This window comes from Lepus europaeus, unplaced genomic scaffold, assembly GCF_033115175.1.
Source record: "Lepus europaeus isolate LE1 unplaced genomic scaffold, mLepTim1.pri SCAFFOLD_3_1, whole genome shotgun sequence".
NCBI classification, from domain to species: Eukaryota; Metazoa; Chordata; class Mammalia; order Lagomorpha; family Leporidae; genus Lepus; species Lepus europaeus.
Window position 1 is genome coordinate 2478155 of NW_026909276.1, and position 21027 is coordinate 2499181.

Below are 21027 nucleotides of genomic sequence, written 5' to 3' on the forward strand. Positions count from 1 at the left end.
CAGGCCTTGGTGACAGCTCTGTCATGTTGGCATGGGACGCAGCCCTGGGTGCCAGCTCTGTCATGTGGGCACAGGACACAGGCCTGGATGAAGGCTCTGTCACGTGGGTACAGGACGAAGGCCTGGGTGGTGGCACTGTCATGTGGGCAAAGGACACAGGCCTGGGTGACGGCTCTGTCCCATGTGTACTGGATGCAGACCTGAGTGGTGGCTCTGTCACGTGGGCACAGGGCGAAGGCCTGGGTAATGGCTGTATTGCGTGGGTACAGGATGGCAGGCCTGGGTGCTGGCTCTGTCACGTGGGTACAGGATGCATTCCTGGGTGGGGGCTCTTTCACATAGTCACAGAACACAGGCCTGGATGACGGCTCCATCATGTGGACACAGGATGCTAGGCCTGGGAGATGGCTGTGTCACATGGGCAAATGACGCAGGCCTGGGTGGAGGCTCTGTCATGTGGGTACAGGACACAGGCCTGTGTGGTGGCTCTGTCACATGCACACATGACTGACTTGGGTTTTGGCTCCATCAAATCAGCACAGGACGCAGGCTTGGGAGGTGGCTCTGTCACATACGCACAGGACACAGGCCTTGGTGATGATTCTGTCATGTGGGCACAGGACGCAGCCCAGGGTGATGGCTCTGTCATGTAGGCACAGGACAGAGGCCTGGGGGACAGATCTGTCATGTTGGTATAGGACATGTGTGTGTGATGGCTCTGTCCTGTGGACATGGGACACAGCTCTGAGTGATGGCTCTGAAGGATGAAAAGCTGTATTCAGAATTACCTCCCTTTTCTTCTATTTTATTTATGCAGTATGTAAATTTTATTGCAATAATTATATGTGGATATGTAATAAACATATACACACATGCACAGACACATACACAAGCATATACAAAGACATGCACATCCATACAATAACAAAAATATACACATTACAGCTTCACCCTTAGAAAATTCCTTGGCTATGGCTTGAGAATTTGCACTTCTTAATTTTTTTAAGATTTATTTATTTGAAAGATATGGAGAGACAGAGAGAGATATATAATTCATCCACATGGCTCACTCCCCCGTGGTTGCAACAGCCAGAACTGAATCGATCCAACGCCAGGACCCAGGGGCCTCTTTTGGGTCCCCCACACAGGTGCAGAGTTCCAAGTGCCTGGACTATCCCCCATGGCTTTTCCAGGCTGTAGTAAAGAGAAGAATTGGAAGAGGAGTGGCCAGGACACAAACCAGTGCCCATATGGGATGTAGGTACTGTAGGCTGCTACACCGTAGCTTCAACCCCTGACACATTGGTTTCTAGACATATTTATATCCATCACATGCACAGATGAGACTATACAGATCTGTTTCTGTGATTTTTAGATGAAGAGCTAACACATGTATTTACTAAATAATCTTATATTTAACATTCTTTGCTGAGTACTTACATTTCTAGCAATTTAATAAATTAGATAATCTACAAAAGTTTCAATTACAATTCATTTAGCACATTGGCGTTAAAGAATATTAATGCCCCAAGAACCTGGGGCATTCTCCACTGTTTTCCCAGGTCATAGCAGAGAGCTGGATTGGAAGTGGAGCAGCCTGGACTTGAACAGTGCCACTATGGGATGCTGACACTACAGGCAGCAACCTTAGCTGTGATGCCACCGTACCAGCCCCAACCATAATGTCTTAAATAATAGTTGTAGTAATTTACATTTCCAGCAACAACTTATTAGGGTACCCTTTTTCCCACATTCTAGCTAGCATTTGTTATTCTTTGATTTTGGATGAAAGCCATTCTAACTGGTGTGAAGTGAAACCTCACTGTGTTTTTTAAAGATGTATTTATTCATTTGAAAGTCAGAGTTACACAGAGAGAGAAGGAGAGGCAGAGAGAGCAAGGGAGGTCTGCCATCTGCTGGTTCACCTTCCAGAAAAATGTGTTTTCCTTTGCTTTGCCTATGTCTTAAAGGGTCATTTGTTTTGTTGTTGTTGCGTTTCTTGAGCTCTTTCTGCATATGGATATTAATCCTTCAAAAAATAAAAATTTGCAAATATTTTCTCCCATTCTGTTGGTTGCTGTTTCTTTGTTGAGTGTTTCCTTTGTAGTGCAGAGGCTTCTTAGCTTGATGTAATTCCATTTCTCTATTTTTTTTTGGTCTTGATTTTCTGTGCCTCTGGATCTTAACCGAGCATTTTTGCTGATGCCAATGTCTTGCAGTGTTTCGCTATGTTTTCCTCTAATAATTTGCTTATTTCAGGTATTAGAATCAGATGCCTCATACACTGTATGTTGATTATTACATAGGGTGTAAGGTAGGAGTCTTGTTCCATACTTCTAGACATTTTGATGATATTATTTCTTCAAAATCCTTAACAGGGAAGACTTCAATTTTTTGCCTGCTATTTTTTTCTTACTGTTTTGTAATTTTTATTGTAGAGCTCTTCCACATTGTTGCTTAAAATTACCTCAAGGTGCATACATGTTTTGGAGCTATTGTGAATTAGTGTGAACTTAGTTATTCTTTCTCACATGTGAAACTGTTTATATGGAGACTGTTTTCATTTTGATTCTATATTCTGCACCTTGTCAAAACTCTTTTATGAGTTCCAGCAATCTCTGTGTGGAGTCTTTTGGTTCCTGTATGTATAGGATCATATCATTTACAAACATGTATAATATGATTTCTTCTCATCCCATTTGCAGCCCTTTGATTTCTTTTTCTTGTGTAATGGCTTTAGCTACCATTCCCAGAATTATATTGAGTATGAATGGTAAGAGTGAACTTATGAGTGTGGTTCCAGATTTTAGTGGAAATGCTTCCAGCTTTCCCCTACTCACTGTGATGCTGGCTGTGAGTTTGTCATATACTGCCTTGATGGTGTTAGTGTGTAAAATCTATGCCCACTTTGTTTAAGGTGTTTTTATCATGGAAGTATTTGCATTTTATCAAATGCTTTATTCACAACTAATGAGATAATCATACAGTTTTTTATTCTTCAGTTTCTTAATATGATGTATCACATGTGTTGATTTGCATATGATGAACCATCCCTGCACACTCAGACAGTACAGTGCACTTTGCCCAGGTGAATAATCTTTGCTATATGTTGTTGAATTCAATTAGATAGTATTTTGTTGAGGGTTTTTGCATCTATATTGGTCTATAGTTCTCTATTTTGTTTATCTGTTTCTGGTTTTAGAATTAAGGTGGCACTGTCCTCATACAAGGAGTTTGGGAGGATTCCCTCCTTTTTGATTTTTTGAGTAGTTTGAAAAGAACCAGAAGAAATTCAACAGAAAAGTGATTAGGTTCCAGGCTTTTCATTGTTGGGAGGGTCTATATTACTGATGAAATCTCTGTCTTGGTTTTTGTTTCTTTAGGTTTTATATGCCTTCATGAGCTGGTGCTGTTGTGCAATGGGTAGTGCATTAGACTTGTATATTACTTTATGACTCAATTTTTGTAGGTTCTATGTATCCAGAAATCTATTAATTTCTTGTCCTTGCTGTTTTTCATCAATAGTCCTATTGTTTGTTTTGGAGTTCCATTGTACTTTTACTAGATTTTCTGCCTTCACTTTTTGATGTGGGTATCTTTCTCTGTTTCTGTGTGTAGCACATCCTGAAGTATCATTTGTGGGGCTGTTTTAGTGCTGTCAAATTCTTTCAATTTCTGTTTGCTTTGAAAGGCCTTTATTTCACCTTCATTCTTACATGAGAGCTTTGCAGGGGACAATATTTTGGATTGGCAGTTTTTTTAAGTACTTGGGCTGTATCTCTCCATTATAGCTTAGCTATTGGTTTTCTGAGGAGAAATTAGCTGTCAGTCTAATTTGAGATTCTTTCAAGGTAATCTAGTGTTTTTCTTGTGCACATTTTAGCATGTTTTCCTTATATTTTACTTTTGAAAATCTGACTATAATATGTTGCGTTAAAATACTTTCTGACAATTTCATTCAGGAGTTTCAGGTGCTTCCTGTACTTGGATGCCCCTGTCTTTCTCCAAATGAGGGAATTGTTCTGCTGTTATTGTATGGGATAGGCCTTATAATCAATTCTCTCATTCCACACCTTCAGGATCTCTTCAGAGATATATGTATGGATGATTGAGAGTTTCACATAAGTCTAAAACATTATCTTCAGTTTTTGTAAATTTTTTGTTTGTTTTTTTCTGAGCTGTTTCTAAGGATTTGTGTTCTAGCTCAGCTTTTCATTGTCCTACCTCAACAAGTCTGTTGTTCATGCTTTCCACTGAATTTTTTGGCTAACACATTGAATTCTTCTAATATTTCACTTTGATTTCTCTTCAGTATCTCTATAGGCCACCCTAATTTCTCACTGATGCCAGGTATGGATTTCCTGAACTAATGTATTTGCTTCTGGGTGTTTTGAGTAATCTTGAGACCATTCTTTTGAACTCCTCTTCTGGCTTTTCATTAACCTTTTCCTCTTCACATTCTAATAGTGAAATGTGTGAGTAATGTTTTCTTCCTTCTTCCTTTTCTTGTCTTTCTACATTCATTTTTAGGCATTTGTGGAAACACTTGGTTTTCTCCTTTGAGGGCTTTTATCTTTGACATATGCCTCTATGATTTAGTGGAATGTCTGCTCCTTCACATATACAGTGCTGTGTGCTGGGAGGGGCCAGGGAACTCCAGGCAGTGCTTAAGGTTGGAGCGAAAGCTCAGTGTGTCTCTCAAATTAGGATTGGTGAATCTCTGTACTTTCAGGAGGGGTAGGGTTATGATCACATTGGCTGGTGTGCACACAGCCTCAGCCCCTCTTTGTCAATATTAATGACCTCTCCAGGGTGAGACCTGTGAGACTGTGGTCTCCCCATTGTGAGTGATTGTGAGTGCAGGACCTCTGTGATTACCCTCTCCATGAACTCAGTGAATTCTGGGCCTCTGAAGCCAGATACGATGATTGTACTAAGATCTTTCCACACTCCACACTCTATTGCACAATCACAGACTTCTCAGTCAAAGGAGCATGGCTCCTACAGTAACAGAGAGTAGGGCATCCACTCTCTGCCTGAATCTCTCCCATCCATGGAGAGATCCAAAGTATTTCTGGATCCTTCTGATTGCCTGATAGAAGGTGGTCGGTGCTGCACCTTGGCACATTGAGTCCAGGCACCTTGATAGAGTGAGGGGAGGGGAGCATTTTGAAGTCCAAATTGGGTGCCCCACCAACAGCATCCATTCAGAACACATGGACATTCATGGGGGCACAGATTTGTTCTTCCTATAAAACCCTGCAAGTGCCTGTGGGCTGCAACAGTCTACTCACCTTATGAAGATGGTGCCACTTCCTTGCTAGTTACTGAGCACCCTTGTGGGGTGATGTGAGGAAAGCAATGCTCTCCCTTCATGGGGTTTGGCAGGCACACTCCCTTCCCCCTATTTGTGCACCAGTTCTAACTCAAAGTCAGTGGGGTCTATGATGCTCTCCCTAAGGCAGTATCACCAATGGCATGGGTTGCCACAGTTCCTCTCACCTTGCTTCTGGAAAATGGTGTCCCTGACCTCCACTGGCTGAAGGAGACACTGGCAGTGTCCTCTCCCTATTATGTGATTGTACCATCTCTGCTGCTCCGTGGTGTCTCTTCTTTCTGTAAAATTTTCACAGCAAACATCTCTATAACTGTCCCCTGGGAATGCAATTCTTCCCTTTTTATTCTGTTACATTCCCATGGTCTAAATCAGCACAGCTTTTTCCTGTTCAGCCAGCTTGCATTTCCCTGGATCTCTTCTTTTTTTTCAACTTTTATTTAATAAATATAAATTTCCAAAGTACAACTTTTGTATTATAGCGGCTTTTCCTCTGTAACTGCTCCATTTCCTAAACAGCTCCATGCTAATAGCATCAGAAAATGGCCCAAGTATTTGGCTCATGCCACCAATGTGGGAGTTCTGGAAAAGCTTTCTGGTTTCACCTGGCCCAATGCTAGCTGTTGCCGTCATTTGGGAAGTGAACCAGTAGATGGAAAATCAGTCCCCTCCCCACCCCTGCATCTGCTCTCTCTCACACGTGCATGCTCGCTCTCTCTCTCTCTCTCTCTCACACTCTCTCACTCTCTATCACTACTCTCTTTCCTCTCTCTCCTGTACTTTTCCTACTGCTCAGGTATATGGATACACGTTGGGGGTATGGAAAATCATATTTTTGATAATTTGCCTTGAAGAAATTGAGGAAATGGATTACTGATTTATCAGCCTGGATTAATTAAGGCCTCCCTACTTGTAAGGGGTCTTTTGGGGATTATGTACAGCAAGTACATTGCCTGTTGCCCAGTGCAAATTTTGAAAGTAGGCTACTTTCAAAACTTGTTATGATCCCATCAACTACTGAAGACTTATCCACTATTTTCGGGACTTACTGTGTAGGAGTCTGAGAGACAAAAGCAGGGAAAAGAAGAGGGCTGGACACTTGCTGACTTCTTGACTGCTTGGTGATTACTAATGTTCACAGACTCCTTGATTTATTTCACTTGATGCTATTCCATCTTTCCCTTAGTTTAGGTGGTGGGGGCCACTGTTCATCTTGCTCAACTTTGTAAATTCCATTTGTGCATTGTTGTTGCAGAGGCCAGTGAACAGAACTGAGGGCATTTGCCTTTTACTTTAGGTTTAAAAAAGGTGTCAGATGCTTCTTTTACACAGCCCTCTCCCATGTACAAGTGCCTTTTGCTTTAGTAGCTCACTTGTGATAAGACTTACCATGTATCTTCCTATCACTACATTCCTTTTTCTGGTTCACTGATGATGATCTTGCTCCTCTATATGGTGAGGTAGGTAAAAGAGTCTGGGAATCTGGGCCCCCTAAGAAACCTGATATGCCTGCAGGTCCAGCGTCAGATGTGGTGAATTCTTAGTGCACTGTTCATATCATGAAACAATGCAGAGACCAATTTGGAAGTTAAATCAATGATAAAATATCTGATGTTTTCTTGAGAGCTCTCCTTTGGTAGTCATTGGACGGTTATTTCTCTGCCACCTGCTCAAGCATATTTGCTTTCAAAGAAGCAAATTTTTAAGACTTTATATTTGGAAGAAATTCCTTGGGAGCTGTGTAAGTGCAGACTCCTGTGCCTAATTGGAGCATAACAAGATCTGCCTGATTCTGATCCAGGTACTTTTCAGACCACACTTAAGTACTGCAACATAGGGAAAGTCTCACTCCATTCCAAGAAGCCAGAAATAACCCCCACACAATCACTCATAATTAAATTTGAGACCCTTTTCTGAGACTTTTGATGAGCTGCCAAGAAATTGAAATTCTCTTCTGCTTGATAACATTCCACATCTCCCAAGGTGATTCCAGCGTTCTTCCATTTTATTGTTGGACATTTTCTCTCCATGATGCCCTCTCTCTCTTTCTCTTTTGCTCAATGATGATCATATTTGGTTTGCTAAAGCACCTCATTTTAATTCTTATCTTTGCATATGAAGTCAGGCTTGACTATTTCAGCCTCTCCTGTTCCATTCCCTCCTTTTTGATTAGAATCCTGTCAGGTCTCACCTTATAAACTTAAAATCTGACAAGTGTGTGTGAGTTTTGTTCAGATGCAGGTATTAGTCTTTTCACAGGCGTGTTTTCTTGGCAGGTGCAAATCAATCTCCCTATTTATAAGTCCAAGCTAATGTAGTCAGTCCTCTGCTAGTGTAAATGATTTCCTTGAGAGTAGAGAGGGTTAATAGTGAACTTTGAGCTGTAAAGTTGATGCAGTATGTCTTATTGAGAAATGAAGGGAATTCCAATGGAGACCTCCTGAGCCTCATTTCCTTACCCTACTTTTAGTTTCAGTTTTTCTTTTGGTCTCCGTCTCCTTGAAAATTTTCCAAATATTGAATGTGTCCAAACTCTATATATTTCTCCATAAATGGAAAGACTCCATTCCTGTCCTCTACCCTGAATAAGGGCTTGCATTTCTGGTCCTAAACTAATTTTTTCCTAGAGAAGCCCCTTCAACCTCCTTGATTTGGAAAGGCCACATTCTCTCTGAAGAACAGTGTATTCTATCATATTGGAAATGATTTTCAGATGTGGAAGGCTGACTCAGGCATTGTTTTGACCCCACAGGGAATTTTGAGTTCTGTATGAGATCCTGATGTTTTCTTTAATGTTTTTCTTCTTTCTTCCAGAAAGCAGTCTCCCAGACAGGCCTGCCCCATCTTGATTCTGCACATATCCTCAGCCTTCTTTTTGGTAAACTGAGCCTGGAGTGACTCTAGACTAGAGTGTCAAGCTGTCAGCTTTTCCATTTAAAAACATCATTGAAATAGTACATTATGCTTCTCTCCTTCTCAGGATATCTGTAGCTACAAGCATTTACTTAGTCATTTTCTTTGTTTTAACCTCTTATTGAATGAATAGAAACTTTGTGTATTTCTTAAATACAATTTTAGGAACATAGAGAATCTTCCTACCATGTCTAACCTCCCACCCCTCTTCTTCCTCTCTCTCCTATTATCAGTTTTATTTTTCCTAAGGGCTATTTTCAATTAACTTTATACACAGAAGATTAAGTCTACAGTAAGTCAAGAGTTCATCAATTTGTATGATTAAAGAAAAAAAATTAAGAAACTTTCTCTACAGTTGAGATAGGGCTGTTCAAAGTCATTGCATCTCAAAGTTAATTTCATTTCTTTCTTTTTTGTTTTTTTTGGAGAAGCTTACTAACTTTAAAGAAGCAGCCAAGAGTGATAGATCTTTTGGGAGCACTTAGACATAACTGTAGCTTATGAGACATAAGAGTATCCTTTATTTAATACATTAAGATAAAATAAGTCTTTGCAAACAATTTTTTGCTAGTTAATGAAGTGCCTACTAAAACAAACAATGGAGTGTATATCCTCCACTTAATATGCTAATATGGAGTAAATCTTTGAAATCGAGTTTTATTAGTGTGGTTTGTTGTTGATGTTCTAGGTCCTTGAAATGCACTGATAGCTCATCTACTTGTTACATTTCCAGTTTCTTCATGTAGACCCTGATTGCTATGAACTTCCCACAACACTGCTGTTGCTGTATCCAATAGGTTTTGTTAGGATGTATTGTTATCTTCATTTGTTTCCGGATAATTTTTGATTTCCTTTCAGAAGCATGTTCAATCTACATTTGCTTTTCAATGTTTCTCTTTTGCCCATTTTAGAATCTTATTTTAATGTTTTACTGTGGAAATTTTGACTACAGTTTTGCGGTTAGGGTCTTTTCTGGTCATGTTTGTTAGGAGTCTGTGCTTCCTCTAGTCAAATATCCCTTTCTTTCTCAAAATTGGGAATAGTTTCTAATTATTTCACTGCATAGGCTTTATATTCCTTCTGCTTTTCCAGCCCTTCAAGAACTCCTGAGGCCCTTATGTTGGGTTGTTTGATAGTATCCTGTAGATCTCCAACACTGTTTCTAAGTTTTCTATTTTCTTCTTTTTTTGTTTTTGTCTGACCAAAAGATTTTCAAGGGTTTGTCTTCTACCTCAGATATTTGTTCTTCTGCCTCATCAAACCTGCTGTTAAGACTTTCAACTTCATTTCTCAAATTTCATTTTGGTTTCTCTTTATATTACCAATTTCATGGGAAAAATTTTCATTCATGTCATCTGTGAATTTCTTTAGATTGTGGACTTGCTGCTTCTTTGTTTTTTAGTAATACTATGACTAATTTTCCGATTTCTATTTCTTGCATTTCCTCAATCTCTTCATTTTCACATTCTAATATTGAGATGTTATGTTCCTCCAGGGTGTCATGGTGGTTTCCTAATTCTTCTTAAGTTTCAACTGGTTTTTCATCATTTGTGGGGTTAATGTTTAAATTTTTTCCTTCTATTGATTTTTACCTTTGGGTTATACTTTGTTTTCGTGGAGTGTCTGCCCTTTCCAGGAATAGCAGGAGGTGGGTGGTGGGTGTGGCCGGGGGCTGTGGTTAATATTCTAGGTTCAGGACCCATGTGGGATTATTACCTCTCGGAGCTGAGAGGACAGAATGGATGTAATCTGAATCCTATTCAATTTTCTCTAAACTGTTTCTTAGCTGCACTGTTTATGAAAATACCAGGACCAGTTCATGTTTGTGGTTTTGGGGAAAATTAATTTGTGTTGGGGAGAATGTTGTGGGGGTGGGGGGAATTGAGTTTTGGGGGGTTATTTTCTAATTTTTTTGTACATTTGGAATAGTGATAATAAATAAGCCCCCTTTAAAAAAATACTCTAGGTTCGGGCCAGTATCTAGGGTGACATCCGCATTGGGTGGGGTGGGGGGGGGCAAACAGAAAAAAAGAGGTGTAAAGACCAATTTCTAAATAATTAATTGTCAGTATATTGCAGATATTTATTTAGAGAGGATATATAAGAACTAGAAACAAATACGACTGGTAAACAAATTTAATGAGGCTGCGGGAACGATCAATGTTTTACAAATCCATTAGATTACCAAGTACCAGAAAGAAAGAAATAGTCAATATTAGAGGGCAGTAGGCAGAGTGGACAATGAATATTTCTCTTTTCTTCTGTCACATTATTATTGTTTCAAACAAAATACTTATTCCTTGTCATAATAATGTCAGCATATTGCTTTTCACTTCATAATATTTGCAGAACTTTAGAATTTTTTGATCCTTGACTTCCTACATACCATCTACATATATCTTTAATATCCTAGTTTAAGTCAATATTTGCCTGGTGAAATGGAGGCCATCTTACTAGGGTTTTACATTGTGAGGTCATCGGCTTCTTCAAAATTCTGTAAGTTGTCTTGGCAACTTCCAAGTACACAATTTCTCAGAGACATCTTAGGATGGGGTAATCATTCACCTCTTCCAGGTAATATATTTTATGTATTTTATAGATGTTTGTGGGACTCTAAATTTCCCTTTAATTGGGAAAACTAAAGTAGTTGAAGACTTATGGTATATGTCATTGTCTTTGATTTTCTTTTTCTTGAGTCTTTACTTTCTTTTTTGTAATGTGCTGTAATAGACTATTTACTATCAATTTTCCACAAGTATTTTAATAATCTATTATTTGTACCACTGGATTACTGATTTCTAATTGCTAACCAGTATATTTCACTTGAGAAAACATCTTTTTATGTTTCATCTTTCAGATTACCATTACCTCCATGTGTTTTAATATCCTAGTCTAAGTCTATCCTTCCATTGAGAACCTGTGAACAAATTAAATTTTGACTATGAGGTCATGAACTCCAACAAAATTATTTAAGCTCTACTGAAAACTGTCATGCACATATATTTTGAGAAATCTTGGTATCCCAGATAATTCACACTATCCATGTAACCCATTTTAGAGCCATCTTTTCTTATTTTCTTTTTAAAATATTTACTTGTTTGAAAGAGTTACACAGAGAAGAGAGAAAGATATCTGCCATCTTCTAGTTTACTCCACAGATTGCTCAATGACTTGGGTGGATCTGGCTGCAGCCAGGAGCCAGGAGCCAGGAGCCAGGAGTTTCTTCTCATCATCCACATGAGTTGCAGGTGCCCAATCACTTGGGCTGTCTTCCACTACGTATTTCAGGCCATTAACAGGGAGCTGGATTGAAAATGAAGCACCAGGATAGGAAACAGTGCAAATATGTGATGAATTCTTTCATAAATGGCAGTTTTACCTGCTGCACCAGGATGCTGGATCCAATGAACATTTTTAACTTATATGAATTTTATGGGACTCTATAATTACTATCAGTGTATGAGAGTTGCAGTAAAGTAGGTACAGATACTGACTTCATTGAATTCTTGATGACGTTAATTCTTAGAATACACATAGAATATTTTTTTCCATTTTTGTGTCTTCTATTTCTTTCTTTAATGTTCTGTAATTTTCTTTTCATTTATTTTTTATTATTTATTTGACAGAGTTAGTGAGGGAGAGAGACAGAGAGAAAGGTATTCCTTCCATTGGCTCACCCCCAAAATGGCCACTACAGCCGGAGCTACGCTGATCTGAAACCAGGAGCCAGGAACTTCTGCCTGGTCTCCCACACAGGTGCAGGTGCCCAAGCACTTGGGCTATCCTCCACTGCCTTCCTGTGCCACAGCAGAGAGCTGGACTGGAAGAGGAGCCAACCGGGTGCCCATGTAGGATGCTAGCACCACAGGCGGAGGATTAACCAAGTGAGCCACGGCACTGGCTCCTGTAATTTTCATTGTAGAGATCTTTCTCATCCTTGGTTAAATTTATACCAAGCTATTTAAATTTTTATATGTATGGTGAGTTATACTGATCTTACATGTTCTTTCTCAGCAATATGATTGTTTATACAGATATTGATTTTTGAATGTTGATTTTTGTCTTGAACTTTGTCAAACTCTTCTATGAGTTACAATATTGCCTTAGTGGTTTTTTTTTTTTGTTGTTGTTGTTGTTTTGTTTTCCCAATACATAATATCATGCCCACAGAATAGAAATAATTAGACTCCTTCTTTCCACATTGCATCTTTTATTTTTCTTTTCCTTTTTTTCCAATTGGACAAATCTAGAACAATATTGGATAGCCATGGTGGATGTAGGCATCCTTTTCAGATTTTGGATATTAGTGGGGATACTTACAATTATTCTCCATTCAATGTGATGCAGGATGTGAGTTTGTCATACATTGCCATGATTTTCTTCCTTCTGTACTCATTTTGCTTAAGTTTATTTTTTATCCTTAAAGGAATTTTGTATTTTATTCAATAATTTCTGTTTTTGTTGAGATAACTATGCAGTTCTTCATAATTTGTTAATGATATATATCATGATTATTAATTTCTGTGTGTTGAACCATCCTTGTATACTTGTTTCTCTAGCATAAATCCCACTTGCTCTGGGTGTATGATCTTTTTGATGTGTTGTTTGATTTGGTTATCTAGTATTTTGTAGAGGAACTTTGTGCCAGTGATTATCATGCATATAAGTTTATTGTTCTTTTTTGTTGTATGTTTTTCAGTTTTGGAATTATGATGATACTGGCCTGATAGAATCTTGGCAGGATTCCTTCCCTTTTAAACCATTTCAAATAGTTTAAGATGAATTTAGATAGATTCTCTAAAGGTTTGGTAGAACTCAACACTAAAGTCATCCAGTCCTGGACTTTTCTTTGTTGGGAGGGTATTTATTACTGATTAAGCCTCCATCTTGGTTATTAGTCTATTCAAGTTTTTTGTGTCTTCATGCCTCAATTATATATAGATTGTATATATCCATAAATCTAATTCTTCCAGATATTCCAATTTATTGCCATACAACTGGTTGTAATAAGTATAATGATTCTTTTCATTTCAGTGCCATCAGTTGAAAAAACTTTTTCATTTCTAATGTTATTAACTTAAGCCTACTGTCTTTTTCTATTAGTTGGGCCAGTGGTTTATTGATTTTTTTTATTTTTTCCAGAAAACAGAGAATCTATTTCACTGATCTTTTGCATCCTTTTTGATTTAAAATTTGTTTATTTCTCTAAAAATTTGATGGTGTCGGTCATAGATTTAGATATTTAATCTATGTTGGGTGGATTTTTGTGTGTGTTGTAAGGTACGGTCTTGCTTCATGCTTCGGCCCCCACAGAGAAACTCTGCAAGATATAGGCACAGGCAGGGACTTTTTGCAAAAGACCCCAGAGGCACAGACAGTCAAAGCCAAAATTAACAATCAGGATTACATCAAATTGAGAAGTTTCTGTACTGCAAAAGAAACAGTCAAGAGAGTGAAGAGGCATCCAATAGAATGGGAAAAATATTTGCAAATTATGCAAACGATAAAGGATTAATAACCATAATCTACAATGATATCAAGAAACTCCACAACAATAAAACAAACAACCCACTTAAGAGATGGGTTGAGGACCTCAATAGACATTTTTCTAAAGAGGAAATCCAAATGGCCAACAGACACATGGAAGTGTTCAGGATCACTAGCCATCATGGAAATGCAAATCAAAACCACAATGAGGTTTCACCTCACCCCGGTTAGAATGGCTTACATACAGAAATCAACTAACAACAGATGCTGGTGAGGATGTGGGGAAAAAGCAACACCATTGCACTGTTACTGGGAATGCAAAATGTTAAATCCATCATGGAAATCAGTTTGGAGACTGCTCAGAAACGTGAATATAGCCCTGCCATACAACCCAGCCATCCTACTCCTTGGAATTTACCCAAAGGAAATTAAATTGGCAAATAAAAGAGCTGTCTGCACTTCAATATTTATTGCAGCTCAAATCACAATATCTGAGACCTGGGATCAACCTAAATGCCCATCAACAGAAGACTCGATAAAGAAATTATGGGACATGTACTCTATACCACAAAGAGGTAAAAAAACAATGATATCCGGTCATTTGCAACAAAATGGAGGAATCTGGAACACATCATCCTGAGTGAAATAAGTGAGTCCCAAAGGCACAAATATCATATGTTCTCCATGATTGGTGACAACTAACTGAGCACCTAAAAGGAAACCTGTTGAAGTGAAATGAACACTATGAGAAACAACATCTTGATCAGCCCTTGTCCTGACTTCAATGAATAAATTATTATTTTATTCCTTTTAATATTTTTGTTCTACTTAATATCATTGATTGATCTCTTTAATTTACACACAGTTATTCTTTGGTGTTTAAATTTAACTGAAAAGTGATCCCTGTTAAATATAAGAGTGAGAATAAGAGAGGGAACCGATGTACAATTCAGCACATGCTCACTGGACTTACCCCTAATGGTAGAGCTAGAAATGTGCCAAGGGATTCCAATTCAATTCCATCAAGGTGGCATGTACCAATGCCATCTTACTTGTTTAAGTGATCAGTTTAAGTTCATAATTGATCAAAAAGATAGGATTAAGTGTCAAAGGGGTTATATAAATAAGACCAGTTTCTGCAAATGATATTTTGATTTAAAAAGGAAAAAATGATCCTACATGGGAAGCATGATACATGCAGACTCATGGAATGGCAAATGCCCTATACAGAACTCTGGCCTCAGAATAAGCCCTTAAGGCATTTGGATATGGCTAAAAAGCCCATGAGAAATTCGCAGGAATGGAAAGCCAAGACATTGTGGCAAAAAAAAAAGACCTAAATGAAAGATCTCTGTGAGTGAGATCCCAGCGGGAAGAACAGGTCATCAAAGAAGGCAGTACCTTTCTCTGAAGGGAGGAGAGAACTTCCACTTTGAATATCGCCTTGTCTAAACAAGATCAAAGTTCAGCAGCTTCCAAGGCTCACTAGGCTAATCCTCTGCCTGCGGTGCTGGCACCCCAGGTTCTAGTCCCAGTTGGGGCACCAGATTCTGTCCCAATTGCTCCTCTTGCAGTCCGGCTCTCTGCTGTGGCCCAGGAGTACACTGGAGGGTGGCCCAAGTGCTTGGGCCCTGCACCCACATGGGAGACCAGGAGAAAGCACCTGGCTCCTAGCTTTGGATTGGTGCAGCACCAGCTGCAACACACCAGCTGTAGTGGCCACTTGGGGGGTGAACCAATGGAAAAAAAGAAGACCTTTTTCTCTGTCTCTCTCTCTCACTGTCAAACTCTGCCTGTCAAAAAAAAGAAAGAAAGATCAGAGTTGGTGAACGCAAGAGGCTTCCATAGCCTGGGCAGCTCATGACAAGAGCCTCGGGTGATTACTGATGGCATAAATAAGAGTGTCAATTGTTAAAACAACTAAAGGAGTCACTGTGCACTTGCTCCCCATGTAGGATCTCTGTCCTCAATGTGTTATACTATGCAAATTAATGGTAAAACTACTACTCAAATAATACTCTATACTTTGTGTGTCTTTGTGGGTGGAGTCTTTTGAAATCTTTACTTAGTATATACTAAGTTGATCTTCTGTATATAAAGATAATTGAAAATGAATCGTGATGAACAATGGTTTGGGAGAGTGAGTGGGAGATGTGATGGTTGCAGTTGGGAGGGAGGTTATGGGGGGAATAGCTGCTATAATTCAAAAATTGTACTTTAGAAATTTATATTTATTATATAAACTTAAAAAATAAATAAAAATTTGTTTATTTCTCCTCTAGTTTTTTATTATTTATTTTCTCCTACAAATTTGGGGTCTGATTTGTACTTGTTTTTCCTGGTCCTTGAGATGTGTTTCTAGAGCTTATACTTTATATCTTTCCAGTTTCTTGATGTAGACAATAATTGCTATAATCCTTCACCTTAATACTATTTTTTCTGAATCACAAAGTTTTGATATGTTATTTATTGCCATTTGTTTAAAGGAATTTTAAAATTTCCATCTTGATATTTTGTATGACACTTTATTCATTCAGGAGCATTTTGTTCAGTCTTCATGTGTTTGTATACCTTCTAATTTTTAGCTTCATTCCATTGTGATCAGAAAAGATATATGATATGACTTCATTTTAAAAAGTTTTTGAGACTTGCTTTATTTCTTAGCATAGGGTATATGCTGTAGAATGTGCCATGTACAGATGAAATTGTGTATTTTGTGGCTGGGGAATGAAATATTCTAGATATCAGATTGATTTTCTTGATTTTGTAGAATATCTCTTTTGTTTTTGATTTTTCACCTAGTTGATCTCTTCATGATGAAAGTGGGGTATTGGAGCCCCCTCCATTACTAACACCGTGGAGCCTCTATTTCCCTTAAATCCATTAATATTTGTTGTAAGTAACTGGGTGCTCTAGCATTGAGTGGATATTCATTTACTATACTCCCAACTTACTAGTGAGTCGATCTTTTTATCACTACATAATGACTGTTTTTCCTCTAACAGTTATAGTTTTGAATTCTATTTTGTCTCATATTAAAAGAGTTACTTCTGCTCATTTTTGATTTATATTTGCATGGAATATCATTTCTCAGCCTTTCAATTGAGTTTGTATGTATGTTGGTAAGGTATGTTTCTTGTAGGCAGAAAGATAATGCATACAACCTTATTTGTATTTAAATTGGAAAGTTCAGTCAATTTACATTCAAGGTTATTATTGATAAATTATGACATTGTCTTGTCGTTTTTCTATACTTATTCCTATTGCCTGCTTTGGATCTCCTTTATACTATTATTAGATTTTCTGCATTCAAAATCTTCCAAGAAACTGTATTCCTCTATTTTTGTGTGTAACACAAACTTAACTATCATTTGTAAGTTTGGATGAACCATGCCAATTTCAATTTGTTTGTTTTGGAAGGTCTTTATTTCACCTTCATTTATAAATGAAAGCTTTGCTGAGTCCAGCATTTTGAGTTGAGAGTTTCTTCTTTTTTGGGGGGCTTGAACTATCTCTCCATTCTCTTCTGACCTTAAAATTTTTTATAAGGAGTCTATTGTCAATCCTTTAAAGATATTCTGTCTTTTTCTTTCACATTTTCAGATAATTTCTTTGTGTATTACTTTTGAAAGTTTGAGTATAATGTTTAATGTTGAAGATCTTCTCTGATCATGGCTATATGGGATTCTGTGTGCTTCCTGTACTTAGCTGTCCATGTCATTGTCCAAATTAGAGAAATCCTCTGCTGTTATTTTACTTTACTGAGTGAGTTTTCTGAGTCATTCTGCTTTTCTACACCTTCACGAATGCCCAAGATACATTTACTTTTTTGCTTGATGGTGCCCCATGAATCCCAAACACTGTTTTATTTTCTTCCTAAGTTTTTCTTCTGCTTTATTGTCTGAGCTATTTCAAAAACTTTGTCTTCCAGCTCAGCTATTCTTCAGCCCCACTGAGTCTGTTGTTCAGTCTTTCCACTGTGTTTTCTCTTTGACACCTGTTCCTCAGGTTCTTTACTCTTGCAGTTTTCTGAACAACATTAGTGTCTGTCATTCATTGTGTCTCACTTGGTTTGATGCAAGGATATGAGGTGACTCCAAATGTGAGTCAACTCACCAGAAAGGCCATTCAGCTGGGCATCCTTCTTCATATGGGGGGTACCGCATTTTTAGGCTTTTTGACAACAAGGAACTAAATGTGTAGTTAATAACCCATGAATGTCATGGATCTACAAATGGTTTCTATGTAATAATCTGTGTCTGTATTCAAGTGAGTATGGGTCAATATTGATGTCTTCAACTCTGATCTAATACATGTATCCTTCTGGATGCTTCCCTTGCTTCCCTATGAAGTCCCACTCCAATAATGACAAGTCTGTCTTCTTCCACTTATTTGTTCCACCTTAGTCCATCCACTTAACCATCTTAAAATTGTGAAGCCAAAACTCTTGTAGTTAATTACTTGCTGAACCAGAGAACAGTATTTAGCCTTAGTTTGCCAGACTCCAATCACATTATTTTCTCAGATTTATTGATTAATTTAAAGAATTACAGTGAGAGAGAAAGGCAGACAGACAGACCTACAAACACACACACACACACACAAAATCTTCCACTTGCCGATTCACTCCCCCAGGTGATTGATTGAAATGGCCAGGGCTGACCAGGCCAAAGCCAGGAGCCAGGATCTTCATTAGGGTTTCCACATAGATGGTAGGGGCCCAAACACCTGGGCATACTTCCATTTTTTCCAGGCAGTTACCAGGAAGCTGGATTGTAACTGGAGCAGCCAAGACATGATACACAACCTAGTTTGGATGCAAGCATAACAAGCAGCAGCTTTACCTGCTTTACCACAATGTCTGCCCTTCCACATGCTTTCACAGTTACCTAAGTTAGCACTAATCACATATCCTTCAGCTGGGTTTCTTACATTTAGAATACATTATGTCTGTTTCTTCATATTCTGTGTTCAGTTCCTGAATCCCCTGGCATTTTTTATCTTTGATTTATAGACTTTAAAGATCTATAGATTTGGACAAACTCATAGTGTAATTTCATCCTCCAGGGTAGTTTATTTTTTTTAAAGAATTATTTACTTATTTGAAAGTCAGAGTTACAGAGAGAGGAGAGGCAGAGAGAGAGAGAGAGAGAGAGAGAGAGAGAGAGAGAGAGAGAGAGAGAGAGAGAGAGAGAATCTTCCATCTTATGGTTCATTCCCCAATTGGCCACAATGGCCAGAGCTGTGCTGATCTGAAGCAGGAAGCCAGGAGCTTCTTCCAGGTCTTCCACACAGGTGCAGGGGCCCAAGGACTTGGGCCATCTTCTACTGCTTTCCCAGGCCATAGCAGAGAGCTGGATCTGAAGAGGAGCGGCCGAGACTAGAACTAGTGCCCATATGGGATGCCAGTGCTTCAGGCCAAGGCATTAACCCACTGTGCCACAGTGCTGGGCCCCAGGGTAGTTTCAACATTCTTTAACACTCCCTGTGCTCCACATAGACATCTTTTTTCTGCATATGTCACAAATACTAATTTGTTTCTCATCATTTTGGTTGTACTCTTTCACATAGAAACACACATTTAAAGATTCCAGCTGGGTATCTGTGACATGATAGCATTTCCTTTATATTGTTGAATAGAATTAACTTGTATGGGTCTCCTAGAGTTTATTTTTATGCACCTATGAAAACACATCAATTCCTTATGATTCATTTTTAAGTGTAATTTATTTATTTATTTGAAAGGTGGATTTACAACTACGCAGAGCAAACCATGTCCCACCTGCCTCAGGTCCAGAGTACGGGAGTTACCAGTCACCTCAACTCCACTTCTGTCGACCCCTATGACAGACACCTACTGCAGAACTCTGGCGCTGCCGCCACCTCGGCTGCTATGGCTGCTGCCGCTGCCACCTCTTCCTCCTACTACGGAAGGGACAGAAGCCCGCTGCGTCGTGCTGCAGCTGTGCTCCCCACAGTTGGAGAGGGCTACGGTTATGGGCCAGACAGCGAGCTGTCTCAGGCTTCAGCAGCTGCACGGAATTCTCTGTATGACATGGCCCGGTATGAGCGGGAGCAGTATGTGGACCGAGCACGGTACTCAGCCTTTTAAAAACTGGAGGTAGGATAATTGCGGACTGAACCCTCGGGCTGCGGTCATATATGAGAACTTGCTCCGCGTGGTCCCCTTTGCCGGGATGTTTCCATTGCTTCATGTTTCAGTAAACAAAGGAGTTTGTGACCAAAAAAAAAAAAAAAAAAAAGAGAGAGAGTAGACCTAGATACATGCATGTGCACACACACACAGACACACACACCCAGAAGAGAGTGATAGAGAACTTCTATCCATTGTTTTAGTCCCCCAGAAGACCAGAGAGGCCAGGGCTCTGCCAGGGAGAAGTCAGAGGCAGGAGCTTCCTCAGGATCTCCCACATATTTACAGGGTCCAAGGGGCTTGTTCCACTTTCTACTGCTTTCCTGAGAGCACCAGAAGGGAGCTGGATTGAAAATGGTGCAGCCAGAATTCAAACTGGTGTCCGTATGTGATGCCAGCACTGCAGGTCATGGCTTACCCAAGCCGCAGCATGGCTTGGTGGTTATAAAGTGGTCATCAGCATTTGCAAGCATGCAAGATCTAGTATTGATTCAAGTTTTTGAATCACTGAGGTAACTCCCTAGCTATGCAATTGCATGATCCTCACTCAAGTCATTTTAAAATCTACAAAGGAAGCAGCTCAACTGCGGGGTATTCATTTTGTATACTGGTGGAGACACCACTTTGGATAGAGTTCCTGGGTTAAAGTCCTGCCTCCACTTCTGACTCCTCCTTCATTTTAGTACAGACCCTGGTTGGCAGCAGGTGATGATTCAAGTAGTTGAGTCCTTGACCCGAGTGGGAAAATCTAATTGAGTTTCCTGCTCCTTTTTTTGGTCTGGCTCAACCTGGGATATTGTGCATATTTGGTGTGAACTAGCAATTGGGGGATATTACTCTATCTCTGTGCCTCTGTATTTCTCTGTATTTCAAATAGATATTCTAAATAAGTAAAAATATTAAAAGTAGAGGGTGGCACTGTGGCATAATGAGTTTTGCTGACACCCAGAAAACTGGCATCCCATATAGGCACAAGTTTGAGTCCCAGATGTTCCATTTCCTATCGAGCTCCCTAATAATGAGCCTGGGGAAGCAGTAGAAGATGGGCCAAGTAATTAAGTGTTTGCATCCATGTGAAAAAGTTGGATAAAGCTCCTGGTTCCTGGGTTCAGTCTTGCCCAGCCCTGTCTGTTGTGGA

At 39.1% G+C, this 21027-nt stretch overlaps 1 protein-coding gene across 1 annotated transcript; it reads left to right on the forward strand.

Moving 5' to 3' along the window:
- The first annotated feature begins 503 nt into the window (after positions 1–503).
- LOC133755087 (RNA-binding protein 4-like) lies at positions 504–19971 on the forward strand. The gene is made up of 2 exons (XM_062185376.1): positions 504–649; positions 19481–19971. Exons 1-2 carry the CDS (start codon positions 504–506, stop codon positions 19845–19847), a joined length of 513 nt encoding a protein of 170 aa, XP_062041360.1. The 3' UTR covers positions 19848–19971.
- The last annotated feature ends 1056 nt before the right edge of the window (positions 19972–21027 follow it).